Below are 12,847 nucleotides of genomic sequence, written 5' to 3'. Positions count from 1 at the left end.
GAGAGACAGTCCTCTTTGTCTCTTACACGGAGTCATTTCGGCAGGCAAGGGTGAGGTGCCCGTGAAGCAAATGGCCCCGTGGGAATCCATCCTTCCTCCAACCTTCCAAGGAGGGACACTTGCCTCCCAGGGCTGTGCACAAGCTGCCTCTTCTCAAGACTGCAAGGAGCCTGGAGCCCAGAGCCGGGAGGGACCATCCGTGCTGTTGGTTTAAGATATGGCTTTTCCACTAGATGGAGACAGGGCACTCGAGAACTTTGTCTTCCAGGAGGACACTGACCACCAGGAACACGAAGTAGAGGCCAAACATGATGAAGCCGAGGATTTTGTTCATCCGCCATTTGCACAGGGCGATGGAGAGAATGACAAAAAGCAGCATGATGAAGAGGAGGACGATGGCACAGAAGAGGCCATTGCTGCTGACAGTCACTGGCTTGAATCTGTGGATGATGGTGTAGAGGAGCCAGGGCAGTGGGAGCCTGAGAGGAAGAAAAGCAGGCAGGAGGGGAAGACAGGGAAAAGTCAGGTGTGGTGAAGAAGCAGAGAGGATGCCTGTCTACGGCTTGAGAAGGGTGACACTTTAGGGTCACTAGGACAAATGATTGGCTTAGGAACTCATGTAAAGAAGTCCGGAGACCCTTGGACTTTCCGGCTCATTTGTTTTCTAGTGGACAACATCAAAGGTGCAGCTGCCACAGGTGACCTCTGAATTTGATTAAAATTAGTCTTTGTTTTCTTTCTAGAGGAGATTAGAGCATGCTCTCAGCCCTAAACGGAGGTTTGCATGGGGTGAAGGATCATAAAAAGGGTACAGGAATGAGCAGTAAACATGGAGACGACAGTCTCTAATGTTCAGAATGGAGACAGAGTAACAAGGACTTCTTTGAAAACCTGAAGTGCAGTCAGGTTGCATGGTGGTGGTGGGGACCAGGGCACAATCTGTCAGTCTGAAGTTTATTCTGGGAAAGATGGTGATAATCATTTACTAAAAAGGGTATTGGGTTGGGTATAGTGGCGCATGCCTTTAATCTCAGAACTCAGGAGGCAGAGGTAGGCCTATCTCTGTAAGTTTTGAGGCCAGCCTGGTCTACAAGGTGAGTTTCAGGACAGTTAGAACTACACAGTGAGATCCTGTCTCACTCAATAGTCAAAAAACCCAACCAACCAACCAACCAACCAACCAAACAACCAACCAAAGGGTCTTACATTTATAACAAAATTTAAAAACTTTGTTATAGATTTTCTTATATAATCTATTATCTATTATATATGTTATTTATTTCCTAGTTATACTTTATTACTATATTATATATTTTCCTAGTCTTCTTGCCTTTTGAACTGACTTTTGAAATCTGATAACCATTGTTTCCTAATCAAAGTGCTGATTTTGACAAACATGAGGAGGAACAGTTGTTGGAACACGTAGGAGTTAGTCAACTAAGCCTTGAAGGTAAAGAAAACATGGCTGGAAATATCTGGTTCCAGTGGTGTAGCACCACCTCGAGGCATCTCCGCGGCATGCAGCCAGTTCCCGGCCGAGTAGGGCTAAGAAGGTTCAGTTGTGGCTTGATTTCTGGGATGTTGGGGAGGAATTAGTTTTTTGAATCACAAAGTTTTCTAATGTAAAATCAAATAGAATATAGCATGCTTTTTTTATCCTTTCTTTCCTTCTTCCCTTCCTCCCTCCCTCCCTCCCTCCCTTCCTTCCTTCTTTCTTTTTCTCTTTTTAGCTAACAGGTTCTGAGAGGCCACATTACATATGCATTTTTTAATTTCCAGGCCTAGCACATGAGTTAGGTGAAGCTCCAGTGGTTGGCATCCTGGCCTGTGATGTTAAAAGAGATCTTTGCTCACTAAAGCCTGCATGGGAGATGCTAACTTTAGTGCATCGTACTGGGCTGGGGAAATCTAAACATTTGACTCTCATTAAACTTTACACAATAGCTGGATCTTGAACATGACCTAAAGACTAGTTGTTAAAGGCTTGGTCTCCAGCCTGAGGCTCTTGGGAGGTGAGGGAACCTTTAGGAGGTAAGGTGAGAGGAAGCTAGGTCACAATCTTGAATGGGATTTTGGGACCCTTTCTGTTGTTTTCTTTGCTACTTGCCCACATCAAGGCACACAGGCCTTCGAAGTCTCATGCACTCCCACTATGACACACTGGTTACTCAAAAGCCAGTGTGACGGGGCAAGAGGCCATAGGTTGACACCTCTGAAACCATGAGTGAAAATAAATGTCTTCGCCTTTAATGTGACAGAGCTTAGATATTTGTCACAGGGCAGGAAGTAAAACAGCCCATAGTCACACTTACACACATGCACAACTGATTTTTGGAAAGCTGAGGCAGGTAGCACTTCTGATAGTTTGTAAAACCCTTTGGGGAGTGACACTTCCCACATTCACATCTTGACCCGTCAGCTCTGTTGTCAGTGAAGAAACAAACATAAGGAGACAATGACCTATAAGTGTGACATTATTCATAAAAAAGATCATTTCCATTTTATTTGAGAAAGGAGTTGCGGATCATTTTTATAATTTCTAGCAGTAAAGAACTAGTTAGATCATGAGTAAACCAGTGTAATGTTATGTGACTATTTAAAACCATAAGCTTGGAGGTCAGGGTTATGGACCAGCTGGAAGAATGTTTGCCTAGCAGCAAGATGCCCCAGCGTCGTCTGCTTTGCCTAAGGCAGACATGCTGCTGTAAACCCAAGACAGAAGAACCAGGAGTTCAGCATCATTCTCTGTGACATAGGCGGTCTGGCTGTCTGAGACCATGACTCACCAGAGCAAACCAAAGCACAAACGCTGCAAGCTGTACAGCAATGATAGGAAAATACCCACGATGTGATTTTAATTTAATCTTTCTTTTTTCTTCTTCTTCTTTCTTTCTTTTTTCCTTTTAACTTTTATTTTTGAGACTGGGTTTCTTGTAGCCCAGGCTGGCCTTGAACTTGCGATTGGACTGACTCCTGATCCTCCTCCTTCCACATCTCTCATGATATCTACTTATTGAAGTACTGAGATTAAAAGTAGAACCTTGCATATAATTTTAATTAACAAATGAAGGGTACACACCAAACTAGCAAGGTGATTCTAGTCATGTAAAACTTACATATTGTGAGTGGGAGGCAGATCATCATTGATTTCTGTATGTATCTTCTTAAACCCTTATTTACTACTTATGTGTGCAAAAGAGAATGCAGACAGGACTGTGGAGAAACCTTACACTCTATTGTTAACGACATACTCAGTGTGATGATAATAAAAACACAAATGGAACAACTTTTGAGAAGAATATTATAGAAAATAGATATATAAATTGTATCAGTACCCATTAAAGTATTTAAAAAATATCTTTTCTGTTCATGCTGCTTTAAAGGGTTTATTGTAATGAAATATCTATAATATCATAAAGCAAAAGAGAGAGATGGTCTACTAAAAGACATTGGTTAGACTGGAATGCAAGAGGATAACACACCTGAAGTCAGCCTCAAAGGCTATAAAAACATGGAGCAGAATGATACACAAATGGCCTGCCAGGTTGCTAAGAGAAGCTATTTCGTGCAGGCCTATGTGGCTTTGAGTTGAAAAAGATAAGTACTCTTCAACAGAACAAAACTGGATATTCTCCAAAAGTATTATTAAATGTTTGCAGGAGAAGATAGAAGACGAAGGTCTTCTGGTAGCAGGACCGGGGGGTATTCTGAGAAACTCTTCTTTGTCACCATTTACATTTGATAAAGCAGCAATGGGCAAAGAGCACGTCGTAATTTGTTAGCGTATGTACCTTTGGGAAACGTGACAAACACGTTTATCTGAATGCTTACAATTCTTAGCTTGCACTAGGCTCTTCCTTTTTCACACTGTGGAACATTCTCCCTCCTCCTCCCTCCCTGGACCCGCTCAGGCGAGGGCAAATTTGTGAGCAGCAGAGCTGACAAATACAGCTCATCCCAGAGCAACTTCTGTGAAAACGCCCATCTATCTGATCACACCATAAGCACTTGTGAGACGCTATGCACTGGACAGTGGGCTAGGCTTTGGTGAGTTCATTAGGGGGATGCTTGAAAGGCTCACAGACCGGCAGGAAGAAATAATCATAGCGAGAATATGATACGCAGAGTTTATAAAAGCAGAGGCCCCGGGGATTTTGACAGACACTGGAGAGATGAGTCAGAGCTTCCTGTAGACAGATGAGGAGGCTCTTTAGTGGGCAGGCAGCAAAGGCATAAGGACCCAGGAGAGGGCACCTTGGCAGAAGATTCAGAACGTTGGAGGCTTCACAGGTGGATTTCACTGCGAGGTAGAGCACTTGTCCTCAGAGATCCTAGTTTAATCTCAGCTGCCTCATTTACCAGCAACACGACTTTCGTGCCTTCCAGTTTCTACCAGAAATGAGGTTAATCAGACATAATCCCGATGACGGCTGTGTGTTTTAAGTTGCCAACTATAAGCACTATACGAACAGTGACAGATACGTGTATAATGGCTTAATTGAAAGGAAAAAGAACAGCCTTCAAGTTGTTCAGTGAGAAAGTGGGCACGTTTCAGTGAATTTCCCAACTCCAGGGTCACGAGCCCAATCATCCTGAGAGCATAGAGACTCTGTGACTTAGCTTCTCAGGAGCTGACATTCAGAGTCATTTTGTCAACTACTGTTGACAAGTTATATGAGTGGGAGAGGTAGCAGAGTCCCTGCCAATCTGGCCCACGACAGATTATTCCTACCGAGAGCTCCAATTTGTTCAGCTAGGAGAAAAACATCTCATCTTCTGCCTTTCACAAAACCTAGGTTGCCAGTAGTGTCCAGGAAAGGAGAAAGGATGTCATTACTGAGTCCAGGTGTGTCCCAAGCTGCCTTTGACCCTAATCCTTACCTGATCAGGATAGTAATTAGAGAGTGGAAAGAAATCCTGAGAAGCTACCAGAGGCACCCCTGTCCTACCTGGACGGTGCATATTTAGACTGTTTGTTGAGGGTAGTTATGTAGATGAAAGTCTTGTTTTCTAGACCATTCTGTATGTTAGTATTTGTTTTTGCTGGTCTTAAGAAGCCAGCTGGTTAGATGGAATGGTGCTCCCAGGTTTAAGTTCAGTTGGCACTTGGGAAGTTTCGGATTAGAGAGCCAGCTCATGTTTCTACAGCTTCTAGGAAGACAAAGACAGAGGTGGAGCTGGTGTGCATGCTTTACTTACCCCACGGTGATGTCAAAGATGTTGCTTCCAACAGAGCTGGACACAGCCATATCCCCCAGGCCCTTTCGGGCCACTATGACACTGGTGATAAGGTCAGGGATAGAGGTCCCAGCAGCCAAGATGGTCAGACCCATGATCTCTTCACTAATGCCGATCGTCTCTCCAACCTAAATATGACAGCAGAGACAAGTGTAAGGGTTGGAAGTCACAGACCCCAGCATCACGGTCACCATGTGACTTCTTTTGAATGATCACCACCTCTGTTTTGGACTAAGTGCTGATACAATAAAAAAACAAACAAGCCATATCACGGAGAAAGGACTTGATACTGCTTTAATGTTCATACCCAGGAAGTCAGCCATGTGCATATGAAGATTAAGCTGACTATCTCAGTAATAAAGAGCTATAGAGACTCTGAGTTCAGCCATCATGCTCTGTCTTCTCAGTGTAAGGGAAGCTGTAAGATTCACTTACAAAGCCAATGGACTTTGAACCTAAGGCCAGCACTCGCCAACAGCATCAAGCCTTAGGGCCCTTTAATCTCCTACTGAGTGTTAAGATAATGTCTCAACCTTTTCTTAATACCTCTCATTATTTCTATCACTCTTAAACACCTATAACTTTTTTTCATAACCTATTATTGTTTCCATAGGGACCTTAGCAATGGGTATACTCAGGCTTGGAAATATGAATCTAAATCAACAAAACATCTATGCAGAACCAATATCAAGGAATCAGAGGACCTCAGTCCCAAACCTGTCTTATGACAAATGATAACCATTCCTTGTACAGTGTATTGATTCTTGCATTCCAAGAAATCAAGTAGGGATTATAATTCTCGCCTTACCAGAAGGTTATGTGCTAAATGATAGTTTGTAAATAGTGCATCGTTAGTGAAAAAACAAGAAGGCATAGTATTATATTTTATTAAAGTGTTTGAGACTGCTGAGCTATGTTTGGAGAATTGGCTTAGACTCAGCTAGAAGCTCTATCTATCCATCCATCTATCCATCCATCCATCCATCCATCCATCCATCCATCCATCCATCCACCTACCCAACCATCCATCATGAGGATCAAATTCAGGGCATTGTGCATGCTAGGTAAGCAGTCAACCGTTAAACCATATACTCAGTCAGGGATTCTTTGAGACAGTATCCCACTATGTAGCCTAGACTATCTTTGAACACAGGATCCTCTAGCTTTCGTCTGCCTCCTGATTTCTGGGACAATTACTGTAAGCCACCACACATTATTTCCTTTGTTTCCTCAAACACTTGGTTGTATGGGGACTTTAAATTACATGTTTTCTGGTACTGGTAAATTACTGGTCTTAAAAAATTTTAGACCAAGTTTTCCAATAGTCTACTTTATGACATCCACAGCATTGTTTTTTTTTGGGGGGCATTCAATGGGCAAAATAATACAGGAATAAATGTTTTTAGAGACTAGAACGCTTATTTTTAAGTCTCTTTTTTGATTTATAAGTACACAGCATCTTGGTTCCTGATAACTTAAAGGTACAGTAGAAAGTGGTTTCTATTTTGACAGTTTGCTCAAAGTCCACTGAGTTGACTTAGTCCCCCAGGCATATAGATTCACTGCCCTTCCCCTATTAGAAGGTAAGTCCCATGGCAGGTAAAGACACTTGCCACCAAGCCTGTGTATCCTGAGTTAGGTATCCAGGACCCACATGGTGAAAGAAGAGAAGCAATTCAGGAATACTATCTGCCCCTCCCCTCACACACTAATAAATGATAATAAAAACTTAAAAAAATGTAATCTACATGCAAGCAAGATCCTTACTGAGGATAAGACTGTTAGAATACTAGGTTATACAGATTGTTGTTTGAATTGCTGACTTGATTTTCTGAAAAAGGTAGCCGAGTGAGAGGCTCGTGAGATTTGCTTGGTGAGCAAAGGCGTTCGCTCCCAAGCCTGGGGACCTGATGTCCAGAGCCTACATGGTGGCAGGGGAGAAGTGACACAGTGTCCTCTGACACCCACATGTGTGCTGTGGCATGTGCGTGCTCCTCTCTGCCCAAATGTATAACACAAGTGGAAAAAGGTAAATACATTCTATCTAGCCATTTCTGATGTCGCCCGAAACAGACCTGTATTGTACTGAACTGCGTATTTGTGTGATTCGCTGTTCTCAGGCAATTAGTGATCAAATCTGAAGATGCTGTCTCCCGCAGCATTAAATACTCTTCGAAGATTTCATTCTTCATGGAACAACAAACAAGCAAACCCCTCGGAGAAGTGTGGGAGTGTGCTTTCATCTTTAACAAATAATAAAAGCACACACATATCAAAGAACGGTCTTAAAATAAGTTTCTTTATGGTTCTACCACCAGCAAATGTTTGACTTGTGTATTTGTTTTATAGCATGATTTATTTGGGGTTGTGTAAAAATATTTCTCGTGTAAGAAGAGCTTTAAGAAGAAACAGGCTAAAGAGCTGTCTGCTGTAGGCTGCATGAAGGAATTGATCACGTACGCTGGTGATTTCTCTGGGAAACAGACATGCCCAGTTTGCACAGGGTGGTCTCCCTCACTTTGATTAAATTAACCCTAAGTAAGTTGCAATTGATTTAACACATTCTTTATAATTTAAGTTCTTAGAGTGGAATGCTGCTGCAGTGCCCATTTAAAAACACACCATTTATTTATATTTGGAGTTTGAATGCCATTCCCAACAGAAGAGGAGAAGCATGGTGGTTTGGTCAGGAACAGAGACGCATCTCCTATAGCCCAGGATACCTTTCTAGGTTCAGATGAGGATAGTCTCAATTTTCTGATTCTCCTGCCTTCAAACGTTAGGATTCCAAACATGAGCTACCATGCCTGGCTGCTTGAGCACTTTTCTTTTGTTCTTTTTCTTTTTAAATTGGAAATTCTCTGCATTTACATTTCAGATGTTATCCCTTTCCCACAATCCCATCGCTCCTCCTCCTCCCATTGCATCTGTGAAGGTGCTTCCCCTCCCAACCACCCTCTCCCACCTCAGCACCTTGGCATTCTCATACACTGGGAAAACAAGCCTTTGCTGGACCAGAGGCCTCTCCTTCCATTGATTCCAGAAAGTGCTATCCTCTGCTGCATATGCACCTCAGGTTGGGCACTTTTCTAATCAGTTTTAAATTCAATTCTTTTATATTTGCAGATTGCAGATAATGATTATCTTCCCTCAAAGTATCAGAATCTATGTACAGGATTAAAAAGAAGAGTGAAAAGACAGAGGGGGCATGAGCTGCCCAGCATGGGGCACATACTCAAAAAGCAATAGATCCCACTCTCATCTCTGAGAATGGAAGTTTGAAAGCACTCATTCATGTTTTTGAACAGTCATACCCCCATGATAGCTTGGGATTAGCATTATGCCTGGTTCTGAGTTAAAATTACAAGAATGATGTACATCATTATGTTCTCTCCTCCCCCCCCACCCCCCAAATGAAGCTCAAGGAAGAGCATTTTGTCTTTGGGGCCTTTTTTATTTTTTAAAATTGGATAGTCTCTGTATTTACATTTCAAATGTTATTCCCTTTCCCCTTCCCCCCACTCCCATCTGTCCATCTCCCAATGCTGTCCTCTGCTACATATGCAACTGGAGCCATGGGTCTCTCCACGTGTGCTCATTGGTTGGTATTTTAGTCTCTGGGGGTTCTGGAGGGTTTGGTTGGTTGATAATGTTGTTCTTCCCATGGGGTTGCAGACCCTTTCAGCTCCTTCAGTCCTTTCTCTAGCTCCTTCATCGGGGTTCCCGTGCTCAGTCTGGTGATTAGCCTTTGGGACCTTTCTTAATAATCATTGTTAAAAGGCTGGTGAAAGAGCTGTTGGGATGGCTAAGTGGTTAAGTTTACGAGCTGCTCTAGAGGTTCTGAGTTTAATTCCCAGTGACCACATGGTGGCTCACAACCATCCGTAAAGCGATCTGATGTCCTCTTCTGGTGTGTGCATTTAAATACATAAGTAAATTAAAAGGCTGGTGAGGGTTGAAGGTAGCTCAGTGGGCAAGAACAATTACTGCACAAATATGAGGAGCTAGGTTCAGATCCAAGGAATCTATGTGAAAAGGTCTGTAACCCCACCATGGGAGTTTGAGGTGAAGGCAGGAAGAACATTGGGGCTTGCTGCCTACCAGGCTAGCTGAAAAATGGTAAGCTATAGGTTTAGTGAAGAGACACTCATCTATCTATTTACCTGCCTATCTATCTCTGCCTCTCTCTCTCTCTCATAGAGGGAGGGAGAGAGAGAGGGAGAGAAAGAGGGAGGGAGAGAGGAAGAGGGAGGGAAAGAGAGAGAGGGAGGGAAAGAGAGAGAGGGAGGGGAAGAGAGAGAGGGAGATAGCTATGCTGAGCTGCTTGCCCAAGACAAAATAAAGACACCGAGGTAGTCAGAATCTTGACTTTTTTAGGTAAGAGCAAGATGCAGCCAGGCTTGCCTTTCTCCACAAGCTGTCTAACAAGAGCTCTGCTGATTTGATTTCGGACCCCAGAGATGAGCCTGGAGAATAAGAAAATTCTTCCCTGAAATATACCTTGTTCGTACTACTCAATATTGTAACCGGTTCAAAAGGCAAGCACACCGATTGACCTCTTGACAACCAGACTAGAGACAAACGAGGCAGATGGGTGGCATGTAGTCTTACCTGGTGTGCCCACCACACCATCAGGTAGGAGAAAACCGCAATCCAAGTGATGGAGCCAAAGAACGTGATAGGGAAGAACTTCCTGGAAGCCTGCAAGACAAACCAAGCAGAGAGTGTCACTGTTGTCCTCTGTGGCATCTTTTGGGCTGTGGTGGAACCACAGCCTACCTCTTGGCAGGATTACTAGTCAAAGGATGCTACCTTCCCCTAACCAAACTGGGAGAGAAGAGAGTCATTCTAGGATATTAAAATAAGTGGATGCTGAATGATTGTAGAACTTGGAAAGACATCTTTCTCTCTTCCTCCTTCTCCTCTCCCCACTTCTCTCTCTGAGACAAGATTTCATACCCTAGGATAGCCTAGATAGCCCAGAATTCACTATGTAGCTCAGGTTGGCCTCAGATCCTAGTTTTCTACCTCAGCCTTTAAAGGGTGTGATATGTGCCACTGTGTTAGGCTCTGGAAACCACTTGAGAGAATGCCAGTTCATACCTGTAGCTAGATGCCCACTGCCCTCTTCTGCCCTTTGTAAGATCTGGATTCTCTGTCATTTCTTCTGTTAAACATCTTTCTTCCTCCTTCTATCTTTCCCACCTTTTTTTTTTGTTTGCTCCCAAGTTATCCAGAATCAGGTCATCAGAATCTGCTGGCAAAACATTTGTTATAATAATCTACATGCCAAACATCTTATATGACTGATTATATGGGACAAAAATGGGAAGGATTAGGAAGGTTGAAAAATAAATGAATTCTTTAGAATCCTGTGAATTATTAGGAAAGCCACCTCCACAGATGGGTGGTAATGGCTAGTCTCTAGGACACTAACCCCACACATCAGTTGGAGTGGACAGAGGTGGAGATGCCAATCAGAGTGATCTCCAAGGGGGGAGGGGCAGGTCAGGCACATTCTTGGAAATGTGTTTCCTCCTGTGTGCTACTCTGATCTATATTACAAGTTCCATTCTCGTGACACTGGACTTTGTGTCATGTTGGACTTGTACAGTGTGAGAACACTAAGAGTTCCCTCAGAACATCCATCAAAAATCAGGCACTCAGAAATGTAGTCTTTCAGGACCAATGAGTAAAGGTGCCCACTGCTAAGACGGACAACCTGTGTTCTCTCCTTAGAATCCACACAGTGAAAGAAAAGAACCAACTCCTGCCCATTTTTTCTGATGACATGGACTGGAAAATGAACAAACACATATTAAACACAATGTTTCTTACTTAATACCATTCCCGGGAAATGGTGGTTTGCCCTAAACTAGTTTCTGCTGATTCCCTTGATGGGAAACATGGGCCATGCTTAGTTAAGACAACAGAAAGCTGTTTGAGAGCCTTCCACCTCTTCTTGCCAATGATTTTGATTTCAAAGCCTTCTATGCTGAGAAAAACACACACCATACTTTGATAATGTCATCCAGTTCAGAGCCTTAGTTGTCCAAAGAGCTGGTTCAGGGCAGCCACAGAGTCCGTTCTGCCATGGAATTTGAAGGTTTATTGGAAAGAAAAAAGTAAACTCGTGTGTGTCAATCTTTTAAGGTTGACGCACAATGACAGACTCTATGGCCCCAGACAAGGCTTGTGTTCTCTCTGTTAACTTCAAGCTATGAGTGAGTCTGTTCATCATCATTCACATACCCCTAAGACTTTACACGAATTTTTTCTCTCTTCCAGTGGCTGCTGCTTTGCAGAGGAGCATTCTCTGGGGTGACTGTAAGACCAAATGGGCACCCTTAATTGGGAGAGGGTGTCATGACACATTGAGCAGGCCAAATATCACCACTAAATGCTTCCCTATGCTCCTTCTCTTTCTTAGAAAAAATATTTTGGATAAGGACTCAGGTCCCTGAGCACTTCAGTGGGTGATGGGGAACCGCCCCGGCTCCTCACAAGTGGGGCCTACACTTTCTCTTCCCAATGTCGATTTCCTGAAGGCTGGAAACTGGATTTCTGAGATAAGATTTCCACAGCAGAGGAGACACCAAGTTTGCCCAGGTGGGGTGCTGAGCTCACTGGGCTTCTGAGTCTTCTCCTTCTGATTGCTTTAGGATGCAGGTTTCGGTCTCCCAGGGTCATGCTCTCTCAAAGGCAGAGATGGGCAGTGATTGCCACATAAGGCTACCTCTGACTCCAGTAGCAACTAGATCAGGATTCTGCATGCATCATGAGAAGCGCAGAGAGCCATCATCTGCTTTATGCTGAGACAGCCATACATACCTCTTGCCTTGCAGACTGTTCTATTTCCAGCTTTGTGTATTTCCTAAACGTATACTTTTCTTTATTTCTCACTGAATACATCTGAAAATGTCCCCTTTGCATGTCTGCTCATTGGGATGACATCATTGGTCAGAATCAAAATACCAAAACTCCCTTGTAGCACTGAGCTGCAGAACGTTCTGAGCAAAATGGACAAAGTCAGGGGTGAAGCTAGGGATGTAAAGGAACCAAATGGAAACCCATCCATTTGTGAGAACCTGCCCAATTCTATATTTGATACTTAAGATTCTTAATCAGGGTGCCAATTAATAATTAATAGGCACCAAAGAGCACTAACTGTTGAATTGGTGGTTTTTTTTTTTTTTTTTAAACAGGTCAGCTGACTACACAGTATATGTGCCTAACACTCCCTGAAGAAAACAGGGCCAAAAACTGCTCAAAATACACACAGCCACAGGCAGCTTGAGCATCATCATCATCATCATCATCATCATCATCATCATCATCATCATCATCATCATGTCAGGACCTATTCCCTACGTCAGAAAATTAAAAACAGCATCCAGGAAACAGAGGCCAGTGCTCCAGCTGTTGGGCCATCTGCCTCCCCAGCCTCCCATATTGTTCTTGCTTTGGAAGTTGCAACCCTTCATGCACCAGCAGCCTGACTAATTGTTTCTCTGTCAAACTGCCCTGCCATGCCCAGTCTCACAACCTACTTCTCTAATCATGGTCTGGACCACTCTCCTCATTTGGACTCCATGGTTTCATTATGGAT

The 12,847-nt window shown here is 43.3% G+C and overlaps 1 protein-coding gene across 3 annotated transcripts in view; it reads right to left on the bottom strand.

The window, feature by feature from the left end:
• Positions 1-229: 229 nt before the first annotated feature.
• Positions 230-12,847, bottom strand: part of SLC24A2 (solute carrier family 24 member 2) — a gene marked incomplete at both ends in the record, with an annotated part of 226,804 nt that continues 214,186 nt past the window's right edge. For all 3 annotated transcript variants that reach the window (XM_080921633.1, XM_080921634.1, XM_080921635.1), the window contains 3 exons: positions 230-479; positions 5,200-5,366; positions 9,850-9,939. In XM_080921633.1, the coding sequence (XP_080777759.1) occupies positions 230-479; positions 5,200-5,366; positions 9,850-9,939 (507 nt within the window). The remainder of the gene's footprint in view (positions 480-5,199; positions 5,367-9,849; positions 9,940-12,847) is intronic.

This window comes from Micromys minutus, assembly GCF_963924665.1.
Source record: "Micromys minutus genome assembly, chromosome: 9".
Classification (NCBI taxonomy): Eukaryota; Metazoa; Chordata; class Mammalia; order Rodentia; family Muridae; genus Micromys; species Micromys minutus.
This window is presented reverse-complemented; position numbering and strand designations above follow the sequence as displayed.